Source organism: Paramisgurnus dabryanus, chromosome 1, assembly GCF_030506205.2.
Source record: "Paramisgurnus dabryanus chromosome 1, PD_genome_1.1, whole genome shotgun sequence".
Taxonomy (NCBI): Eukaryota; Metazoa; Chordata; class Actinopteri; order Cypriniformes; family Cobitidae; genus Paramisgurnus; species Paramisgurnus dabryanus.
Window position 1 is genome coordinate 57,629,634 of NC_133337.1, and position 22,692 is coordinate 57,652,325.

General features: G+C 37.1%; 2 protein-coding genes across 6 annotated transcripts in view; one reads left to right on the plus strand and one right to left on the minus strand.

Annotated features, from left to right (window-relative positions):
• Window positions 1–43: 43 nt before the first annotated feature.
• Window positions 44–14,103, plus strand: usp42 (ubiquitin specific peptidase 42). Of its 5 annotated transcripts, XR_010521282.2 has the most exons (20): window positions 44–647; window positions 2,659–2,906; window positions 3,028–3,237; window positions 3,334–3,444; window positions 3,686–3,785; window positions 3,901–3,968; window positions 4,104–4,174; window positions 4,290–4,372; window positions 5,748–5,859; window positions 6,649–6,789; window positions 6,957–7,057; window positions 7,140–7,293; window positions 7,521–8,168; window positions 8,294–8,388; window positions 8,487–9,431; window positions 9,592–9,851; window positions 10,020–10,186; window positions 10,836–10,886; window positions 11,121–11,184; window positions 11,432–14,103. XR_010521282.2 is itself a non-coding variant. In XM_065242566.2 (19 exons), the coding sequence occupies exons 2-18, from the start codon at window positions 2,666–2,668 to the stop codon at window positions 10,854–10,856; spliced, it is 3,528 nt and encodes a 1,175-aa protein (XP_065098638.1). In that variant the 5' UTR covers window positions 44–647; window positions 2,659–2,665; the 3' UTR covers window positions 10,857–10,886; window positions 11,121–14,103. The 5 variants fall into 5 exon arrangements, 4 of the variants coding, with proteins under 4 accessions (XP_065098638.1, XP_065098640.1, XP_065098641.1 ...); XM_065242566.2 differs by having other exon boundaries at window positions 11,121–14,103; XM_065242568.2 differs by lacking the exon at window positions 44–647 and adding an exon at window positions 712–1,515 and having other exon boundaries at window positions 11,121–14,103.
• The window catches only part of cyth3a (cytohesin 3a), a 29,351-nt gene continuing 20,351 nt past the window's right edge, over window positions 13,693–22,692 (minus strand). The window contains exons 7-13 of the mRNA XM_065242572.1: window positions 20,727–20,839; window positions 19,909–20,057; window positions 19,697–19,808; window positions 16,941–17,017; window positions 15,390–15,461; window positions 14,849–15,003; window positions 13,693–14,352 (exon numbers count right to left, since the gene is read on the minus strand). Coding sequence (XP_065098644.1) covers window positions 14,280–14,352; window positions 14,849–15,003; window positions 15,390–15,461; window positions 16,941–17,017; window positions 19,697–19,808; window positions 19,909–20,057; window positions 20,727–20,839 — 751 coding nt within the window. The 3' untranslated portion in view covers window positions 13,693–14,279. The remainder of the gene's footprint in view (window positions 14,353–14,848; window positions 15,004–15,389; window positions 15,462–16,940; window positions 17,018–19,696; window positions 19,809–19,908; window positions 20,058–20,726; window positions 20,840–22,692) is intronic.

Below are 22,692 nucleotides of genomic sequence, written 5' to 3' on the forward strand. Positions count from 1 at the left end.
ACAGTAATAATATTTAACATTCATAACATTAAATATACTCATATCTACACTGAGGTCATAGTCAACATTAATTCATACATTTTTTTTTTAAATATAAAGCTCTACTTTGTAGCAACTACAATTATTTTTTACATATATATAATTTATGTAACAATATTCCATCATAAACTACATATAATCTGTAACAATTACAGTTATATAACTTGTAAGATATCACATTAATATACAATTAGATATAAAAAAAATATACATTTTGATGTATGATATGAAGAGGCCACGACCTACCGGACGATCTATCAATCCAGCCTCGTTCCACCTATCTAGACATTGAGATTTGGGTAAACATTAGAATTGTTTACGAAACATACTGTTTACAATTGCCCTATAAATCCGATGACTGTTTAAATATTCACCATTTACACATGGTGTTGCTTTCTTTGACGACGGGTTAACAGCAACAAAGACATCCATCTGCTCATCTGCTCTGATGGCCCTCCAATAAAGCCACATCCACGCGACTCTGGGTTGGCTAACATTACGCAAGTGCCCGGATGTAGCCGTGGGGAAACTACGTCATTGTTCACCGCCGGACGCGTTTTGGATTTTTAGAATGGATGAACACATTTAAATTAATCATAAATTTACAGGTATGTGCATTCATTGATTAAGATATGATATATGAAAGCTGCGTGTGATTTTTGACCACCGCGCGTGGTATGGTTGTTTCAATTGCGTGGCACGGAATTGAAAACACCGGGTATCTCGGCCACGGCACCGGTGAATTTTTAAATACCCTGCCCCTCCTTTCTACCTGTTTGCCGTTAAATACATTCTCAGCGAATTATTTTATTCCTGTTGTGTTGTTTGTATTCGTGAGTGTATGCTCCACTGATATCAGCGCTTTCTTGGTCGTAAGACGGGTTTCTGGAAGTGCGTGTACATGTTCACCGCCGTCTTCCCGCTGTATTGTTACGTTTCGCCGTTACCATGGCGTTTCCAGCTACTCCATCGCGCGAGCTTTAATTCAGTCGCATTTTTCGCGCCAACACGAAAGGCAGTTCACCGTTCAAATTTATATAACACACACTTTACATATTTTTAATACAGAGTCAAATATAGTTATTATTTTAAAAGAACGTAAGGCAGAGGCCTATCTCGCTCCCGAAGCCTTTGAGCTAGCACGCCTGATCACAGTTGGCGGACGTGAGGAGAGTGCGCGTACTACAGGACAGTTTCCTGATACAAAATCAGACACGGAACCGACACTGTAGTTGATAAACTGTATTTTCGACGTCACGTAATCTGTTGAGCTCTTTAAAATGTAATTGGTTGACACATTTTATTAAAGGCTATGGTTTAGTGTGTTGATATCAAAGTTTGTTGACTGTAGCTTATCATAAAGTAGCCAAGGCCACGGGCCCATGCTGGCGCTGAGCTTACAGATTATCAGACATTGATCAGCCGCTGCGCTCAAACAAACATTAAGTTTTTCTGCTGCTAATGATGGGCTGGCTGGTAATATTTATTTTTTATATAAACTGCTAGATGGCTGTCAGACTATTTATATAGTTTGTGCTTTACGTAATACGGGATGATTTATTTCCGAGTTGGGTTCACGTACGCACGGACTACTTTCGGTTTGGCGCGATGTGTCAGAGACGTCAGTAATTTTTATTTTACTAACGTTTTATTAGTAATGTAGTGTTTTTAATTGTTTTTCTTGACATTTCATCGTATCCGTTTCAATATGAGAGTATACGTTGCTCTTTATTTTGTTTTCAAAAAGTAAAAATAATGTCTTTTATAAAACAACCTTTAGTAAACATCCAACAGGGCAATGCATTAAAGGGGTTGCACTTTTACCAGTAAGTTACCCAAAACTTCAAAATCTAAATATAAAACGTTTTAATTCTAATACTTGATGAGTTGATCTCCACAGACTTTACATAAACTCAGTACTGTACTCTTACACATAGTTTAAAACATATTTGCATTATTATATTTTATTTGATCCCTTTAAATCGTTTGTGTGACAATTTTATTAATATTCACAGTAATTTGACCAATGCTATATCCCTTAAAAAGTGTCCTTTTCTAATTTCAGATTTTTTATTTTACTGTATGATTGTATTTTTGTCCTATTAAAAACCTCATATTAATCTCCTATTAAAAACTTTCTATATTGTTTATTTAAGTGAAGACTTGAGGTGAATAGTTAACACTTCAGAAATAGGTCATCACCTATTTTTTTTTTTTTTTTCGGTTAAAGTTTTACCTTTTGTTGAATTCTCTGGGGTGGTGTTCCCAGACCGGCCTTATCCTAGTCCAAGATTAAAATACATGTTTGAGCTACATTTGTTTAAAAACATCTTGCTCATCTTAACCTATATAAGTGCCATTGTTTTGTCTAAAGATGCACACCGGTATTGTTTTTTTTTTTCGTAAGGTTACTAAATGTCCTAATGTAACTAAGGTCCCGGATTAATCTAAACCCTGTCCGGGAAACTGCCTATTGAAGTTCATCTCAGTTTAATTCTGGACTTTGCCTGAATTGAAACCTTTAAGACGGTTTCATAAATGCATCCATATACACATAAAAAAACTGCTTTGAAAAGACATACGTGCACAGTGCATTGAAAAACTTATTGTTTTCCTCAGAAAATGAATGATGACCATAGTTGACAAACCTCCAGAGAAACCTGACCTGGAGTCAGTGCGGTTCAAGCACTCCAGCTCCCTCACACCTTTCTCCACCAGGGATATGGAGAGCAGTAGTTCGAGCTGGAGTGTTGGCCCCTCCGGCACTGAGATTTCAAGGGCCAAGACTGCTTGCATGGCCCCGACCATTGGGCTGACTGTGAATGGTAATAACAACACAGCTCAAGTCGAAAGGCCTCGGGAACAAGGCAAGTGCTTTGATTTTTTTTTAAAGTGCAGTAATGCAACTTTAGATGTTTCTTCATCCGGTGTCCATTGGTTATGTCGGCATTTAATAATGTCTGTAATTTATTCTTTTTAATCATGCAGTGTTAACGACCAGTGGAGATGGCATTGCTCCGCCTCAGAAGGTCCTTTTTTCCCCAGAGCGGCTTTGCTTGAAATGGAACCAGGGTCACCGTATCGGATCAGGTCTGCAGAACCTTGGCAACACATGTTTTTTAAATTCAACCCTCCAGTGTCTAACCTACACGGCTCCGCTTGCAAACTACATGCTAACCAGAGAGCATTCCAAAACATGTAAGTTCTCTATGCATATGTTCTGTCGCAATGTTATGGGATAACTTCGGTATAGCACAACTTATTCTGATGAACTTGCTTATTTTTTCTATGAAGGTCATGAGCCTGGATTCTGCATGATGTGTACCATGCAAAATCACATCATTCAGGTGTTCGCCAACTCTGGAAATGTCATCAAACCTATCGGTGTGCTTAACGAACTGAAAAGTAAGACTTATAATAAACTTTCTGTTTTATGACACATTTGATATGAATTACCAGATGCCTTTTAGCCAGATCGAACCAAAGAAGTGGCATGCTTGTAGTGCTAGTTATTGTTGATAAAAGTTGAAGGTTGAAACCAGTTATGTAATGGTAAACATGGTGTTCCTATGAAAACAAAAACAGCCAAGTTAAGTGATAAGAAACCAAGTTGGTGATAACCAATTTTGTTTTATCTTGTCTTCAGGGATTGGAAAGCATTTCAGATTTGGAAGTCAGGAAGATGCTCATGAATTTTTAAGGTATACAGTGGATGCTATGCAAAAGTCCTGCCTACCTGGGACCAAGTAAGTACAAACAATGAGGCATGAAACAGATTTTCTCATCCACATTTCCACATGTTTTTTTTGTAATGTGTGACAAAGTATTAAGTTTAACGATCTAATGTTTATCTTTTGTCAGGCTGGACAGACAAACACAGGCTACCACTTTTGTACATCAGATATTTGGGGGTTATCTGAGATCTAGAGGTAGGTCATCAGTTTCTCATCTGTTAGCAATGCAGTTACATGTGCTTTATAGAGTATGTAAAATGATTGATGGGTGTTGTGCAGACCAGATTTCTCTAGATGGTGCAATTGTTAATACACGTCTTTTCTTCACAGTCAAATGTTTAAATTGCAAAGCAGTGTCTGACACGTTTGACCCTTATCTGGATATTTCACTGGAGATAAAGGTGATTTAGACTAAAATGCGTTGTCTTTTGCATAAATTTTCTTTTGATGTAACATAAGATGCGAGTCGAGATCATATAGTTGATCAGTAATGTTACCACTTTTTGTTTTTTACAGAACGCTCCGACACTTACAAAGGCATTTGAACAGTTTGTTAAGCCTGAGCAGCTTGAAGGAGATAATGCTTACAAATGCTCCAAGTATGTATTTCTGTACATCATTATATGGGTGCTACTGTATGGTGCTCTAAGTGGTAGAGCATTGCGTTTTATTAGCGCAACAGGTCATGAGTTTTAACCCAGTGAACACACACTGACAATTACTGTATACCTTAACAAGAATTGAGGAGCTCAGATGCAAAGGCCTCTTAAAAGCCACCTCTGCCAAAAATTAGACATTAACACTTTCCCTGCCAGCGTTTTTAAAAAAGTTGCCAGGAAGCACCAGCATTTTTTATGATTTTTAAAAAAAATTCTGGAAGGCATTTTTTGTTCTTTAAATATAGAAACATTCAATATTTCAAATGAAAGATCAGCCCCTCTGCTTTCAAACAAAAAACCTTTTATCCTATCTTTATTTGTTCTTTTTATAACCTCTTAAATGTGTAAGGTTTTTTTAAAAAAACTTCATTTTAAGCAAAAAGCTGACATAAATGCATTTTTGTAAAGTACTTTTGTTAGAGATTCAATTCAAATTTTCAATTTTTACTGTTTTTGGATCAGTGGATGCTTCAGTGTTTTAAAAATGGAGTAAGAGTGCCACCTAGTGGATAATAGTGGAAATATAGATGGCCATAAAAAGCGTTTTCTCGTCAAGATAAGTCGTTAATGGGGGGAAAGAGTTAACCGAATGTTCTAGGCATGTATTATATGTTCTTCAAATGCTTTCACTTCTAATCTTCTTAATAGTGGCCTCAGGCCATTTAAGAATGCTGGTTTGTTGGCAAGAGTCTAATAAAAAATTCTAATTTATAAGACACATGCCAGATGCACTAACGGTACATTCAAGCGTTAACGCTTCTCATTTACTTTTAATGGGTGACGTCTTGCATTGTCGAACTGAATTGTGGATCCGTCAACGTCGCGTCATTGCCGTTGCTTGCGGCAGAAGTTGAACATTTGTCAACTTTTCAAGCGCCAAGGTGTGTGTCATCCAATCAGATCGCCTTATGCAAATAACCTAGTGCAAGCCAGCCAATTACATTTATGGAAGACCGGAGCATGAGTTGCGGCCACTGTGATTGGCAAGCGTTTACGCTTACGCACCATGTGAATGTACCATAAGAGGGTTTGCTTCTGAGCTCTTCAGTTGGAAGTTGCTTTAGATTAAAGTGTCTGTTAAAGGCTTAAATGTAATGTACAAATATTGCTGATAATTTCAAAATGATCCAATAACAATACAATTTCAATGTGTATTGTTATCATGTATTGACTTTTAAATTCCTCCATATGCATTTACAACCAACATTATTTATCATCAGACACCAAATGTTTTATCAGTGTGGATTGTGTTTGTCCTCTGATTCACTGATAGCTTATTAACCCAGTCTTACAGTGATTCATCTTATCTTAACAGGTGTAAGAAAATGGTCACCGCCTCAAAGAGATTCACCATTCATCGCAGTTCTAATGTTCTTACCATCTCACTGAAGCGGTTTGCCAACTTCAACGGAGGAAAAATTACAAAGGTACTGTGTCATAGCACAAAGGTGTAGCTGATAATTATGTAATCCGTCTGTATTAACATGGGCAAACTGATATGACCAGATCTATCACATTGAGATTTAACCTCATAAACAACATTAAGACTAAGACTGTCAGCCAACTGTGAAAATCTTGTAATGTCTTTGTACTTTAATGTTATCAAACCCAGTTTTGTAATGCTGATTTTTGCCTGTTTATTACATTTGTGAACCAGTTTTTGAAAACAGTGATTGTTAGTGATTTATGGTTTTCTACATGTAATCATCCTACATAATGTAAAGGACGTTCTGTGAAAATATAGCCTTGATATCTTTAATACTGATTGGGTAAGGTCATGTCATTGTAAAATCAATGTGAAATCAATAATTAAAATCAAACTTTGCAAATTTATGTAATAAACGACGGCACACCTACGTCAAGGTGCAAGAGTTTTTTTTTACCTGAATAAAAGAGGTTTATCATATTTATTTATTTATTTATTTTGCTGGAGATTTTTGCGTCTGTGTAGAGAGTTTTGCAAATTATTTAAATACCAATGAAATGATTAAAGTGACATTTGTGAAAATAAGGCATTTCAATCACTGCGTAATAACCTTTTATTGGCATTAAAGTAAAATGACTGAACCTGAACATAAGAGCCTTATAATAATAAGCCTTATATAAAAATATGCTCATTTATGAGAAAACATGTCACATACACAAGGTTTTGGATCTGAGCTCTTCAATTGTTACTCAATTTAAATTTTTCATCCATGTACTTTCTTTCCTGACAGGATGTGAGATACACTGAGCATCTAGATTTGCGTCCATTCATGTCTCAGTCTCATGGGGAACCACAGATTTATGTTCTGTATGCCGTGCTGGTTCATTCTGGCTTCAGTTGCCATGCTGGACACTACTACTGCTACATTAAGGTAAGCCATCTCTAGTGTAGAAATACAGCCTGTTTTATAGTATGGTTAATACCTAATTTACATAGAACACACTTACTGATCAAGTGTATACATTAAATGGATCTATATAAAATCATCTGCCAAATGCATGGAGGTATGTATGACATGAATCCAATCTCTATTTTTAGGCTAGCAATGGGCAGTGGTATCAAATGAATGACTCATCCGTATCTCTTAGCGATATTAAAGCAGTGCTTAACCAGCAGGCATACTTGCTGTTCTACATCAGGTAAATCTATTAAATCACTTCTCGGGAATGGGGACTCTAAAGGAAAAATTTGATTGTGAATTAACGTGCTGTTGTAACTCAGGTCGCCTGATTTGAAGAATGGAAGTGATTTTGGTCATGTGAACCATACACCAGGTCAGTCATCTCCGCGGCCATCCATTCCACTTAAGACGAATGGACCTCAGTACACCTCCTCATCTTTCATTGGCCCTCAGTTGCCACCACATATGATGAAGGTATTGCAAGAGTGACGTTTAGAGATATTACAGTGGATCTAGTTCTGGGTGATACACTTGAATATTTATATCTGGATATTTTTCTTTATATTTATGTATTCACATGTTCTGGAATTTTATATCCTAGGCACATTAATATTGGTAATATTTTGTATTCGATATATTGCCCAGCTCTAAGAGAATCATTACAGGAGTCTTCATCTGGTTACTCTTTGTCTACTTTTCAGAACTCCTCATATATCAATGGACATGGTTCTTCAAAGGACTACCATAGTGGTTCAAAACCCAACAGAAACTTTTGTGGTGTGACCAAAGTAGGTTCTGGTCCATCTCATTCGTCCTCTTCTGCGTCTTCGTCATCCTCTTCCACATCGCAATCCAACCAAATTGTTCGACCCATGGGAATTCCTGACTCCTCTAAGAGGCCGAAGTTGACATTTTACATTGGTCAGGGCAAGCCTGTGAGACCCACCCAGACCCAATCAAGTGCTAATTGCTCCGCGTCCTCATTTTCTCAGTCCACATCCACTAATACTTCGAAGACTACCTCAGGCTTCCCACAGACCAAGCAGGTCAACGGAACTCACACTGGAGCTTCTTTCCTGGTTCCTTATGGTCAGGAATCCTCTGAAGAATCCGACCAAGAGGCTGGAACCTTGGAGAACGGAACACCTAAGCCTCCCAAGATAACCAATGGGAATGGAGTAAAGGATGATGTCCAAGCCCACAATTCCAGCTCACTGCCTCAGCATACCTCAAAGACAAATGGATCCAATGGCTTTACTGAATTGCATGGATGTCAAAATGGTTCAGGATCCACCCATAAATCTCAAAACGGCCTTCCCAAAGCCAATGGATTTAATCATACCGATAAGGTAGAACATTTTAAATATCATCACGGTGGTTTTTGTTGTCACATGTGTTACTTGTACATTTAAAAAGGTGCTGCTTCTTCCTTATATTTGTATAATTTCATGTGCATTTTGTGTGCATTTTTCAGGTAACAGGTACTTCACACGTTTCCCCTCAAATAACTAATCCATCCGATAATTTGGACTCACAGTTTGACCTTAAACCTGGAAACGGCGAGCCATGGTAAGATTCTTAAAAGCCACAGTTTTGCAATGCGTTTCAACGAAAAAACAGTGATCCTCATTTAATAAAAATGTCTGTTTTTTTTATTTATTCATCAGCTCCAAACCACCAAGTACGGACCTTCACCAATGTTCATCACCCCCAAGCAAAAGAGAAAAACTTTCCTCTGATTCTTCAGCTCACTCTTCTACACAAACGCAGTCTGCAAATCCATCAAATGCCTCTTTGGTCTCTAAGACAGACAATGATGTGCATGTCGAGGCAGCCTCAAAGATTGAGTCAAATCAGACCCATGCTACCCACCCAGCGGTTGGCAAGTCAGACTTTCAGGTCAACCATAGCCTCCATGGAGGTGATGGTCACACAAGTCCTCTTAGGTTAAAGGAGACGCTCAGGTGCACAGAAGGTGAAGTTAAAGAGTCGAAATCCCCGAACTTAGCCAAATTTGGATCTAGTGATGGAAGAAGACCAGTTGAAGACCGGAATAGGATTGTAGAGCGTCCACACTTTTCCTCCACCCTGAAAGACAGGGATAGGTACAGGCATCATAGGGAATATGATGAAAGAAACAGGAACCGCTACGGACACAGCCATCGACATGAACGAGAGTATCGTCCTATCAGGGAGCGCTCTACCAGCAGAGAACGCCATTACAGAGATCGTGAAGGGGATCGACACTGGAACAGGTACACATATAACCATCAGGAGCACCCACACTCTCAAAGAAGAATCAGGGAGGATCGGGATCGAAGCAGAGATGGGAAATATGCAAGCGGACACGATGCTTATCGTTCTTATGGACATCACAACAAGGATGGGTCTTCTAGCAACTCCCATCGTGGGACGGATGGTGACCGGGGACGGACGATCCATACGGTCAGCGAGATCAACTCGAGAACCAGACCTTCATCTCCACGTTCTGTCAGCCCACTGTCTGGACATCACAAGAGGAAACGCAGTTTGTCGGCAGAAACAAAGTCAAGCTCTGATGAGTGTCGGGTTAAGAAAGCAAAAAAGAAGAAGAAAAACAAAGACAAACACAGGTATTTAAATGGATTTGTGGTTTTGTAACAGAATAGCAGGCATTGTCGCAAAGTGTGTTGTCCATTTTTACCCAGCCTTTGGTTGAAACAACCCAGCATTTTTTGGAAGTAGATGCATGTTTCCAGTACCTTAACTGATCATTGTGATCTTCCAATGTAGACGCTCAGAGAAAGACACGTCAGAGACAAATGAGGACAGCAGTTCCAGGCGACACAGGAAGAAGAAGAAAAAGAAAAAGAGAAGGAGGTGGGATGAGGAGAAGCATCATACCGAAAAAGATGCTAATCATAGACGGGACGAACATGAGTCTAGATCGAGAAACGGTGGAGAAAGTCGTCATCACAGCTCTGAATCTCATTACAATGTCAACCGAGGAGACCATCATAAGGAGGACCAGCAAAAGCTCAATGGACACAAAGGTACATCATTTCTATCAGCATTTGGTGGCACGGGCAAACAATGTTCAGTAAAGCCAATCTACTAAAAGAATTAGCGGTTTAGCTTAAGATGTTAAAACATTTAGCGATCTTTAAATTGCATGAATATGCTAACGTATAAGAATATTATGTTTTTTTTGTGGTTTCCAGCAAATGGCTTGAACTGTTACAGTGGAAGTGAACCTGACCTCAATCACACTGAGTTGGAGATAGATTCGAAACACAAACACGATACCACTGTCAACAGCACAAAGACAAACTCGCATAGAAATGGAGATGTGGATGGTGTTCAGCACAGAATCCCTGCAGATGTTAAAGTAAGTGGACTTGCTTTAGTATATCATCTAAATTTTTTGAATGTCACGTCATGAAGGCGCACAGCTGAAGTCAAGGGCTAATATCTTATTAATAGAAAAACTATTCTTTCACTAAATCAGGGGTTTTCAAACTATGGGTCGGGACCCACTTTTGAGTCGCATAGTGGTGTTAGGTGGGTCGCACAAAGGGGCTTTGCCGTAGAGGTGAATGACACAAACTGTTTAATCTAACTAATGACAAGCTATGAAAATGATTTTGCTATGCTATACTATAAGGAATTTTGATATCACAATTAAACTAATATTTTGTTAAAATAAAAAGGGAAAATTGATTTTTTTTTTCTCTTTTCTAATAGAAAAGTTTTTATTTTCTCATGTTTGCAATAAAAAAAATGTTGGTGGGATGGATTGTACCCATTTAAGTGGGTCACCAAAAGTTTGGTAGTACATGAAAAAGCTGTGCGTAATTTCGCCTTTGCGATTTCGATATCAGATGTTGTTATTATTAGTGTGTATCACGATTTATCGTCCCCAGCCCTACCATACTGTTACATAAAACATCAATCCTTGACTTCATTTGATAGAAATGTTGACTTTTATTTTGGTTTGTATATTGTGCAGGTATAAAATGTACCTTGGTTTTTCACAGGAAGTCACAAATTCTCACTGAAGTGAAATGGATTTCTCTCTCATACCTAAGGTAAGAAATATTGTCATTGTATATAAGCATTAAAGGAATAGTTCAGCCAAAAATTCTCTCATTTTCTTATTATCATGTTCTCAATTCCACTATGCAAATACTGTGCAAGTGAATGGGGCTAATGAATGGTTTGTTTAAGAAATGATGAAAGAATTTTCATTTTTGGGCGAACTATCCCTATAATTTTACTAGATAATCTCATTTCTAATCAACTTCTATCCTATTTCTTTCAAGAATCTGAAACCACCCTTACAAGCATGTGAAAGACAATATCTACAGTTACAGAGTTCCTGACATGGTGCTTAACATTTAAAACATACTGTATTTTTACCACAAAAACATTTTAAAATGTCTTTTTTTTCTTTTTAAGGCTATGGATTTTTTAGTATACTGTACAGATATGAACTTTGATCATGAGAAAATTCTATATAAAATTAATATATGCGATTAAAACAAAAGCCTGGAGCTTAACATCAGAATTGCTGCTCAGACATTGACTCAGGATTTTCTCACTTTGTGAAGATGAGATGTGTTCTCCCTTTAAGGAACAAAACCCGGGAAAGAAACGAACATTTATATGCTGCATCCATGGAGAAAGACTGCTCGTCTTTTGGCTTCGAGTTATGATGTCACCATTTTAACATATGGGTCGAGAGAACCGTCTCAAAAGAGCAGACTTTGCTATTGCTACATGTGCACTTACATTACAGTTAACCTGGACACACTTGAGGACATATAAGATATTTGCTTTTGCTCTCTCTCTCTCACTGTAATATTCTCCCTTTTGGAAATTCACAAATCAAAACTATCTAGTATGCAAGTTTATTGCATCTTTTTTGTTTTTAATTTGTTTTAATTGTCGACGTTAAGTTTTATTGAATCCAGTTTAATTTTAGTCTGTGTAATACTGTGAATTTAAGTTGAACTGTACTATCAGTTGTTTGTTTTTCAGTCCTGTATCAGGAATTCATTAGACACTTTCTTAAAAGCCACTCATAATGTTATCTGGGCATATGTCAATGTTTTTGTTTTATTAGCAAAAAGACGAAACCGTTATATTCATTTTGCTGTAGCATGTCAAAGTAAATGTATACAGTGTACAATATTTTGAGTGAGAGGAAACAGCCTTAATGTCTGATTTTCTAATATTTTCTCTCACCGTGTTTACAGCGTTTTGTTGGAGTGAATGAATATGTATGTGATGATGGGAAGCATTTGGTTTTGTAAAGGGTGGGTTTTCCTTTTTACACATAAAGAATGGATTTTTGTGAGATTTAAGTTTTGTATGAAAAATGTTTTGTTCTGCCTTTAGTTCAATTATAAAAGGCTTGTTAAAACTGAAGCAGCTTAAACACAGCAATGATTTGGAATAATTGTATTTATTTATTTATTTTAACCCTTCATGTCGAAAATTGTGATATTTGAACGGAATGTAATTGGAAGCAAACAAATCTTATATCCAAGGTCTTATAGGCAAGTACACACACACACAAAAAATGCTGGATTATTTCGAACCCAGCATTGGGTCAAAACGGGACAAGCCCAGCAGTTGGGTTAAATTAACACACAAATGTTTATATTTGACCCAAAAATGGGTTCAAACAGCCCAGCATAGGTTAAATTATAACCAAAGGGGGCTGGACTCGTCCCTTTTTGACCCAGCCCTGAGTTGAAAATAACCCAGCATTTTTTTTGTTTTAGAGCATAGTGGTCAGTTTTCTATCTTTATGAGAGAAATGCCAAGGTCCCTGAGATTAGTTAAAGCGAAATTAGATGAATTGCCCAGAAACCATCATTAATACCAGAGATTGGCAGTGGACCTCTATGACACTCCATAAATTAGAGGTAAGCATTCTTGGTCCTGGAGGGCTATTGTCCTGTACTGCAAAGTTTAGCTCCAAAACTAATCAAACACACCTGAATGTCATTTCCAAGTCATCCTGCAGTTGTAATGTGTGTTTGATTAGGGTTGGAGCTAAACTTTGCAGGACAGCGGCCCTCCAGGACCAGAGATGCCCACCCCTGCCTTAAATCATCCTAAACTTCAGACTGTATTGCCAATCCAAAGATCTGATTGAAGTGAAGGGTTGTGCTAAAAGGGATTCTTCTAGCCTAAATTATTTTCATCACAAACCCAACATTTTACAGGATTTTGGTCGTAACTGTATCCCATTTAGCCAGAACAGTTGTTTCATCCCAATCCTATGAATGAAGACAAAGATCACATGAAATGGGGTGACAAGATTTCTGTTTTAATGCTCTTTAACATTAAGATGCTTTATAAGAGCTATAAGATGAGAGAAATAATCATTCTCATGAAATATCTTTAAAATATCATTATCACAGTGAAGATCACATTTACACTGAGGTTATTTGAACAGGGGTTAATTGTTTTTGTAAAAATAATAAGGGGGAGGAGGGTTAGGGTTAAATATAGTTTTATTAGTTAAAATAAGTATTGTTAAATACTACTGTATTAAGTAATTCCAGGCCCCACTAAATCTCTAATCTATAAAAACAACCAAACATGGCTTTTGTCATATACGTGTGTGTGTGTGTGTGTGTATTATACAAAGACACAAGAATTAAACATAACAGATTTATAACCTACCTATTTACAACACATGTTTTAACATAAGCAACAATTTAAATAAAATAAAGGATTCACAAGGGTGGCGAGTTTGCATTATCTTTGAAAAACACAAAATATTATTAGCATACTTTCAAGAACATATTAGTTTTACAATATAGTCATATTACTAATAATGACCTTATATAACAAATGAACAAATAAATAGGATATACAAAAGCTGACAGATTATTTTATGCGTTTGAATTAAAGGAACCAGTCCTGCTGATTTAAATGGCTATTAGATTAACATAAACCACTTTAAACTAATGATGCTATTAATACAGTATTTTGACAGCACTATAATTCTACAATAAATCTGAAATATAAAAAAGAATGTGAAATTTGCATAACCAGTATACTTTTACATAGTACATTTCTTAAATCTACAGTTAAATAAAGAAGATTGCATAACTATACCTGAACATCTGTAATAGTTGAAACAAGATTAGTGTGATGGTGAAGTTCCTGCTGTAGGCAGCGGAGGGCGCTACTGGCTGCATATTGGACCCACATTTGAAATGATGCAGATATTGTAGCACAGCTGAATCAGATACCACTCTTAAAAGTGTTTTTTTTTTTTACAAACACAATATCAGTATATAACTTCACTGTACTCTTCATACTATCCATTGTTTTTCACTAGAGAGCTTCCATTAGCACCTAGTATAGACACAATGATTTTGAAATTGTCCTCAGCTTTGAGAGTTCTTGTTGTCACCTGACAGATGATAAAAAAGGTTTCATGCTGAAGAGGTGAACTCTCACTTTTTAGCAGCCACTCTCCGCTTTCTGGTGGCCAGCATGTCATAGAAAGGGTCCCTGCTGATGCTCGCCCTGTGGGACAATGGCATTGACAATAAACTTTAAAATTAAAGCATATATTCGTAATTTAAGGAAACTATGGGATTATAAAACCTCTAAATAAAGTTACTGTATTATTTACAATGGGGGTGACCGTTGGGTGCATTAAAAATCTGTCTAAGGCAACACAGGAAAACAAAACCAGAGTCATGGCCAAACAACAAAGCACTAAGCGCTTTTTAACTTCCCTTTTCTCCACCGATAAATGCTGATTTATCCTCAGGAAACCCATTTAACCTTGAGAGGACTGGGGTCAGTCTGACTCCATTAGTCTTGTCAGCACTACAATGTAAGGGAGCGATTCTCATTTTCCCAGCCGCTTTATGCGTAAACACCAGACTTAAAACACTTTAAACTTAAGCTGTGATCATCTGTAATTGTCACATTTCAACATTTGTTTGCATATGACCTACAGCTGCCTCGGACAGACAGGAAGAAAATAATGAGGTCGGACACAATAAAGCCTTACTTGATGGATTTAATCCACTCTTCTTTTTCTTCGGGAGTTGGCGCTGATATTCGGTACACCACGTGATTCCCCTCCACCACCTTCCCGTCAGCTTCCGTCTTGCATGCCTTTATTACCTGCCCCTTGTGACCGGGGTTGTAGAGCTCAAAGCAATTCTGAAAGGTGAAAGTATGACGTGTTTTACATTACCTTCTTCATTGACAAATATTAGGGTATTAAATATAAGACTTTCCTTGCAGAAAAGACTTAGCAGGGAACTTTCAACAAGTTCACATTTTGTCAAATTGACAGTAATTACAGTACAATAGATTACAGTTCACTTTCAACTACTTGTTTCTATAGCAACGCTCATAACAGTCTCAGGACCATGAAATGTTTGTCCAATTATTGCATCTAACAATAATTACAAGACTTCAGCTGTTGAGGTCACTGCCATTTTATAACTCTTTATAAGTGAACAGTTTTTCATAATTACATCATTATAAAATTATGCAAACGCAGCATTAAATATCTGAAATCTGATGCTTTAAGAGGAACTTACAGGTTTTCTTGGTTCCTCTACTTCTCTTATACTGAGATTCTCCAATGGTATGATCCCTCGCGGCTCTTTGTCCTGTGAATACACACGTGATCCCTTAATCCCCTCTTGTTATGTGTTATTAATAAAGCAATTAGTGTGAGGATTTCATATTCAATATGTTTTTCCACATGTGACATGGAGGATGGGGATCTTTGGGAAAAAAAGTCACAGTAAGCAACCATCTGTCTGTCTCTTGGTCTAAATGTGGAACACAAGCAGGGGAAAAAAACTATATTTCCTTCCATTTTGCTGAGATGACACAACGGCGATGGCTTTAGTGATTGTGTTCATGTGCACTGTATGGTTTTAAATCAGCTACATCTACTACAGTTTAAAGAGATTTTGTGATAGGTTGGTTTAGTGGGGAACGTAAGACACGGGTGTCTGCTAAGATGCTGAATACACTGCAAAAAATGACTTTCTTACTTAGTATTTTTGTCTTGTTTTCAGTAGAAATATCTAAAAATTCTTAAATTAAGATGCTTTTTCTTGATGAGCAAATTGACCTTAGTAAATAAGTCTAGTTTTACGACAAATAATATACAATTTAAGTGAAATTGTCCTTAAAACAAGCAAAATTATCTGCCAATGGGGGTGAGATAAAAAAAATATGAAATAAGATTTCTTTTTTCTTAAACACTTAATTCAAGTAAAATTTTCTCACCCCATTGGCAGATATTTTTGCTTGTTTGATATAATGTGCAAATTCACTTAAATTGTATATTTTTTGTCTAAAAACTAGTATTATTTTCTTAGGTCATTTTGCTCATCAAGAAAATACATCTTGATTTAAATTTTTTTGATATTTCTACTGAAAACAAGACAAAAATACTAAATAAGAAAGTCATTTTTTGCAGTGTAAACCACATCTTATTTTTTTTATTCTAGTTTTCTCCCTAATTTATATGATCTTCTTTTCTTTTATATGTTGGGCCGGGCTCACACACAATTATGAAATGTGGTTTCACTTGTAGCGCACTCACAAGGTAAATCTTGACAGATTTTCTTCTTTAAAATCTGAAACACGCTCACACTACAAGATTTGAAAATCATGGCGCATCACAAACATGATATGGGGAAGCGCTTCATGTCACCTCACAGAGGAAGCAGATGTAAGAAATAGAGATTGTGACACATTTCTAAAGCTTTCTAAGATCACCTGGTGAGAATACTGTAGCAAGGTCGGTCATGCCCAAGATGTGTCATTCACCTTGGTCTCTCATTGGCTATTAGGAAAGTACTGACGTAAAACATATTTGATATGCTTGAGGTGGCGGTTTGTGATTTGATCTGTAAATGTCACACATTACATGATAATCTGAGCCGAACATCAGAACCGATGGTCCTGGATCTAATTTTCCCTTTGATTCTCATGAGGGTACAATCGGGGTAAATTCCAAAATCCTGTAGTGTGAGCCTGGCCTTACTGTCTGTGACAATGAAACATTTTGTCTTATTTACATTCAAATCTTAGGTTTGTTTAAGGAAATCATATTTGAGCAATTTACTTACTGTTGTATATTCGAAGTAATATAGGCAATTGTCTGTCAAAATGAACCATCTCCTTTTCCAGGTTTTCACTCTTCCCCCTGTAAGTTAAAAATACAAATTACTGAGTAATAGAAAACCACATTTTACACCAACTAGCATTTGTTTAAAGGTCCAGTGTGATTTTAGCGGCATCTAGCGGTGAGGCTGTGAATTGAAACCAACGTCTCAGTCCACAGCTCCCCCCTCCCTTTCGAAATGCATAGTGAAGCTACGGTAGCTGTCTGAGGTAATGTAGTAACAAAACGCGTGCTACTGTAAAAAAATGACGGCGCAAAATGGCGACTTCCTTGTAAAGAGACCCGCAGTGTATGCAGATACAAACATCTTATTCTAAGGTAATAAAAACAATACAGTTTATTATGTAAGGTCTTAATACAGCACTGATAAAATAGTTATGTAGATTATATTGAAATTCTGTCAGGAGATTCTTCTAAAAGTTACACAATGCACATTTAATTAAGCAAATTACAGGACATTAAAGGATTAATTTATTCATAAATCCAGTTTATGTTGTATAAACGCTATAAAGATCTGCCAATAACAACAGAATTATCTATCCTGATCCTCTTTACTGTGAGACATATGCTATGAAAAACATGCTTAAAGATTATTATTTACTGCCAGAGTGATGATGTCACAGTAAAACCTACTCACAGATAGAGTAGATAGATACAGTAGATAAACAAACAGGCAGACAGACAGATAGATACAGTAGATAGACAGACAGACATAAAGACAGATGAATACCGACAGATATAGTATATAGATACATTAGGTAGATACATACAGTAAATAGATACAGTAGACAGAGAAGGATAGATAGATAGATAGGCAGGCAGACAGACAAACAAAGAGACAGACAGATAGCCAGACAGACAGATAGGAAGACAGACAGACAAGCAAATAGATAGATAGACAGATCAAGAGACAGACAGACATACAGATAGGCAGCCAGACAGATAGGTAGGCAGATAGACAGACAAAAAGGCAGGCAGATAGACAGCAGATAGACAGACAAAGAGACAGACATATAGATAGGCAGACAGACAGATATACAGACAGTAGACAGATGAAAACAGACAGACAGACAGATAGAATAGATATATACAATAGAAAGATAGACAGATAGATACAGTAGATAGACAGACAGACATAAAGACAGATGAAGACAGACAGACAGACAGATAGAGTAGATAGATACAGTAGGTAGATACATACAGTAGATAGATACAGTAGACAGAGGAAGACAGACAGATAGATAGACAGACAGACAGACAGACAGAGAGACAGACAGATAGGCAGACAGACAGATATACAAGCAGATAGACAAAAAGAGAGATAGACAGACAAAGAGACAGACATATAGATAGGCAGACAGACAGATATACAGACAGACAGACAGACAGATAGAATAGATATATACAGTAGAAAGATAGACAGATAGATACAGTAGATAGACAGACAGACATAAAGACAGATGAAGACAGACAGATAGAGTAGATAAATACAGTAGGTAGATACATACAGTAGATAGATAGAATAGACAGAGGAAGACAGACAGATAGATAGACAGACAGACAGACAAAGAGACAGACAGATAGGCAGACAGACAGATATACAAGCAGATAGACAAAAAGAGAGATAGACAGACAAAGAGACAGACATATAGATAGGCAGACAGACAGATATACAGACAGATAGAATAGATATATACAGTAGAAAGATAGACAGATAGATACAGTAGATTGACAGACAGACATAAAGACAGATGAAGACAGACAGATAGAGTAGATAGATACAGTAGGTAGATACATACAGTAGATAGATACAGTAGACAGAGGAAGACAGACAGATAGATAGACAGACACACAGACAAAGAGACAGACAGATAGATAGGTAGGCAGATAGACAGACAGAGAGGCAGACAGATATACAAGCAGATAGACAAAAAGAGAGATAGACAGACAAAGAGACAGACTTATAGATAGGCAGACAGACAGATATACAGACAGTAGACAGATGAAAACAGACAGATAGAATAGATGTATACAGTAGAAAGATAGACAGATAGATACAGTAGATAGACAGACAGACATAAAAACAGATGAAGATAGACAGATAGAGTAGATAGATACAGTGGGTAGATAGATACAGTAGACAGAGGAAGACAGACAGACAAAGAGACAGACAGATATACAGGCAGATAGACAAAAAGAGAGATAGATAGGCAGACAGACAGATATGCAGACAGTAGACAGATGAAAACAGACAGACAGACAGACAGATAGATAGACAAAGAGACAGGCAGATAGCCAGACAAACAGGCAGATATACAGAAAGAGAGATAGATAGACAGACAGACAGACAGACAGATAGGCAGCCAGACAGATAGGCAGACAGTAGACAGATGAAGAAAGACAGACAGACAGGCAGATAGATAGATAGAATAGATATATACAGTAGAAAGTTAGACAGATAGACACAGTGGATAAGATACAGTAGATAGACATAAAGGCAGATAAAGACAGACAGACAGATAGAGTAGATAAATACAGTAGAAAGACAGACAGATAGATACAGTACATAGACATAAAGACAGATAGATAGATACAGTAGACAGTTGAATACAGACAGATAGAGTAGATACATACAGTAGATAGATACATTAGACAGAGGAAGACAGACAGACAGACAGACAGACAGATTGATATACAAACCTAGTTTTAACAGCCATCCCTCTCTGTCTGGATTGAAGAACGTATGTGTTAGATCATTCCCATCATCTTCAGGAATTTTAAATGGCTCATTTTTAATGCTCTCATATAAATTCTGTAGGAAGATGAGAGATCATTATGCAAATGCCTGTTGTGTCATTACATAAGAGTATTGTATGAAACTTGTTTCACAGCAGTATAAAGCACAAACTGACTCGGAGCAGCTCCTCTGGCAGATCTCCACCCTCATTGATGCCGCGGTTCATTAAGATGAACCTCTCCACCGTAGGCTTGTCTCTGACATTAGGGTTGTGCAGGCTGGTGTTAAGCATGATGACAGAAAACGAAAGAACGTAGCATGTGTCTGTCAAGAGAGGAAACCAGAATAAGTCAGGCATCTCTATGGGGCCATACAGCATAGAAATGCAGAGGAGTAGATGAACCATATACAGCACAGCAGGATATTAAAACTCAGCAACCGATTTATCTCAATTTACTCTAATCTTTCCTTGGCTGGCTCCTAAAGATACGTTTTTTTTTTACGTATTCAGTATGATGTAACACACAGGCCACATTTAAATATGACAGTAATTGTTTCTAGATTGCTTTAGCAGAAACTCTGCGCCTTGTTTTAGTGCAATGTCTCCAGTCCATTTCTAGGCTATTGCATTTTCTATAGGCTTTAACAGTTTATGTGCCAAAATCTGTACCGTTTGAAACTACAGTATTGAAGCCAAGATTTTCCAGAGAGACAGAAAGTGGGGTGTAATTCAACCACGCTTAAACAAATGAGACTAAAGTTACATCCCAAATGATGATACGGTATACACTACATGTATCTGCAAAGGGTTTAGCTTAATCCAGGACAAGGCCTTAGTTATATTAGGACATTTAAAGAGTTTTTACAAAGTTTTTTTCACAAAAAGTTTTGAAATTAACACAGCTCAAACATGCATTTTATGCATTTTTGGGAATATTATAAGCCCTGTCCGGGTGCTTTGGTGAAATGTTTGTTCAATGCTGACATACTCACCTGTGGACTGAAAGACACCTGGGTTACACTGGCAATATCGCGCAGCAAAAGCCTCCATCATTCGGTCAATCTTTTGCGCTTCACCCGGAAGTCTGAAACTCCACAAAAACTGCCTGCCAGGAGAAAATTTAAATCATATTGAAAATAATATAATAGACATTATAGACAATTGACAAGTGAAAACGTAATATTTATTTAAAAAAAAGGTTCTTTTGTTTTTAATATATAAGGAAAAAAGAATGGCTTAAATAAATTTATGAGAAAGCTTAAAAGATGACATAAATAGAGTGCCGCAGTGATGATGTATTTTTGTAGGCTAACCCAGAAGTAAGCGGGACACTGGTTCCTTCGCAAAAAATTTTTCCTATAGACTTAAGGCCAAAAATAAACTCTGTGTTTATCAAAAGTTTATGACCATTACACGTTTTGTACAACTGCGGCACTATATTAAAGTGCTGGTTCATCTTAAAGTAATAGTTTGACCAAAAATTATATTAAACCACTGATCTATATAAATGCCTGGATTGCTAATAACGTCACAATTGCGAAGCCACCGCGCCGCCATGTTGGTATGCCCAAACATCCTATTAAATCAATGGACGTTATCAAAACATAAAACATCACTTAACTAGTCTTTGTTTTTTTATCTGAAGTCTCCCTGTACATTATTACAACGCAAACGTCCTAAGCATGTACATAGTTATTTACTGAACGTTGTACATTTAGCTTTTTAAACAGTTGTTATACATTCATCTTTATTACAGTATCAGATCAGCAGACAGACCGCAGCATATTTAGTATAAAAGACAAACGTGCTCATTCTGAAATTGAAATAAATAAATAATCATGCTTTGTACTAGTGCTGGGCGATAATTCGGTAACGATAATTTTGCCTATATAAACTTTTCGATAAACCGATAAGGACAGTTCGATAAGTGATCGATAATGTTCACGCACTGTGCGTAATGTTGCGCGAGCACTTCCGGATGCGGCACGCGCTCTTGGCTTACAATCACAAGCTGTGTCCCAATTCAAGGGCTGCAACCTTATGAGCATTCGACCTTAAAAGGTGAGCACTCGGTCTTTCAAGGTGGAAGCCTCAGAAGTTCGCGAAGAGAACTGAAATGAGACGGTCTAACCTTCGAGGACCCATAATTAGCGTCACCTGCTGCACGCGTCCACCTGCACGTTTCTGACTTATAAAAATAAATATGACATCAGAAAAATTATTAATTTATTTTAGAAATATGACACGTTGATTAATATTAAACTATTCAACAGTCTACCAAATTAATCAACCTTATAAATATACGCAACATAAAAAGAATATTATTAACACAAAACATAACTTATAATACTAAAACAGTGACAAGAAAAAATGTTTTCTGATAAACACTTTTATTTAATAAAGGTTTTAATTGTTTATTTTAGAATATCCACCCATTATATGCAGCCGTTGCAGACGCGCAATGACTCTTGGGATATCCTCGGCTGTTAAGGATCCATTCGTTCTATCCTTAACAGCGCGGAGAAATGAGGACGCATTTTGAGGCTTCATTCTAAGCATCCTTTGAATTGGGACGGCCTTACTGACCCTAAGTCGCGCTGCTGTGACGCAATCGGTCTTAAAATACGTCCTTAGAAGGTCGCAGCCTTTGAATTGGGACACAGCTCCTGTGTGACTGATAGCTGTAAAGCGGGTGAATTTAGATCATGATTTTAATGACAATGACGCCCTCTGCCGGTTGGGTAAACCAAGATGGCTGCTCGAATTCTGTGCTGGCTTCACCTCATGCTGTTACGTTAAGGGTTCTGTGCGCAATCCAGTCATTTATATAGATCAGTGTATCAAACACACAATTTCAAAATCAAAATCTAATTCAAAATCATGATCTAAATTCACCCGGTTTACAACGTAGGACGTGTACCCCGTAACTTTACATTTGATTAACTGAAAGATCTAAAA

Bases quoted from the DNA above. Each gene is read 5' to 3' on its own strand.
- usp42 (XM_065242566.2), top strand. From the start codon at position 2,666: ATGATGACCATAGTTGACAAACCTCCAGAGAAACCTGACCTGGAGTCA. The intron at 8,389-8,486 runs GTAAGATTCTTA...TTTATTCATCAG, and splicing joins CCTGGAAACGGCGAGCCATG to CTCCAAACCACCAAGTACGG. The intron at 10,187-10,835 runs GTAAGTGGACTT...GGTTTTTCACAG, and splicing joins GAATCCCTGCAGATGTTAAA to GAAGTCACAAATTCTCACTG.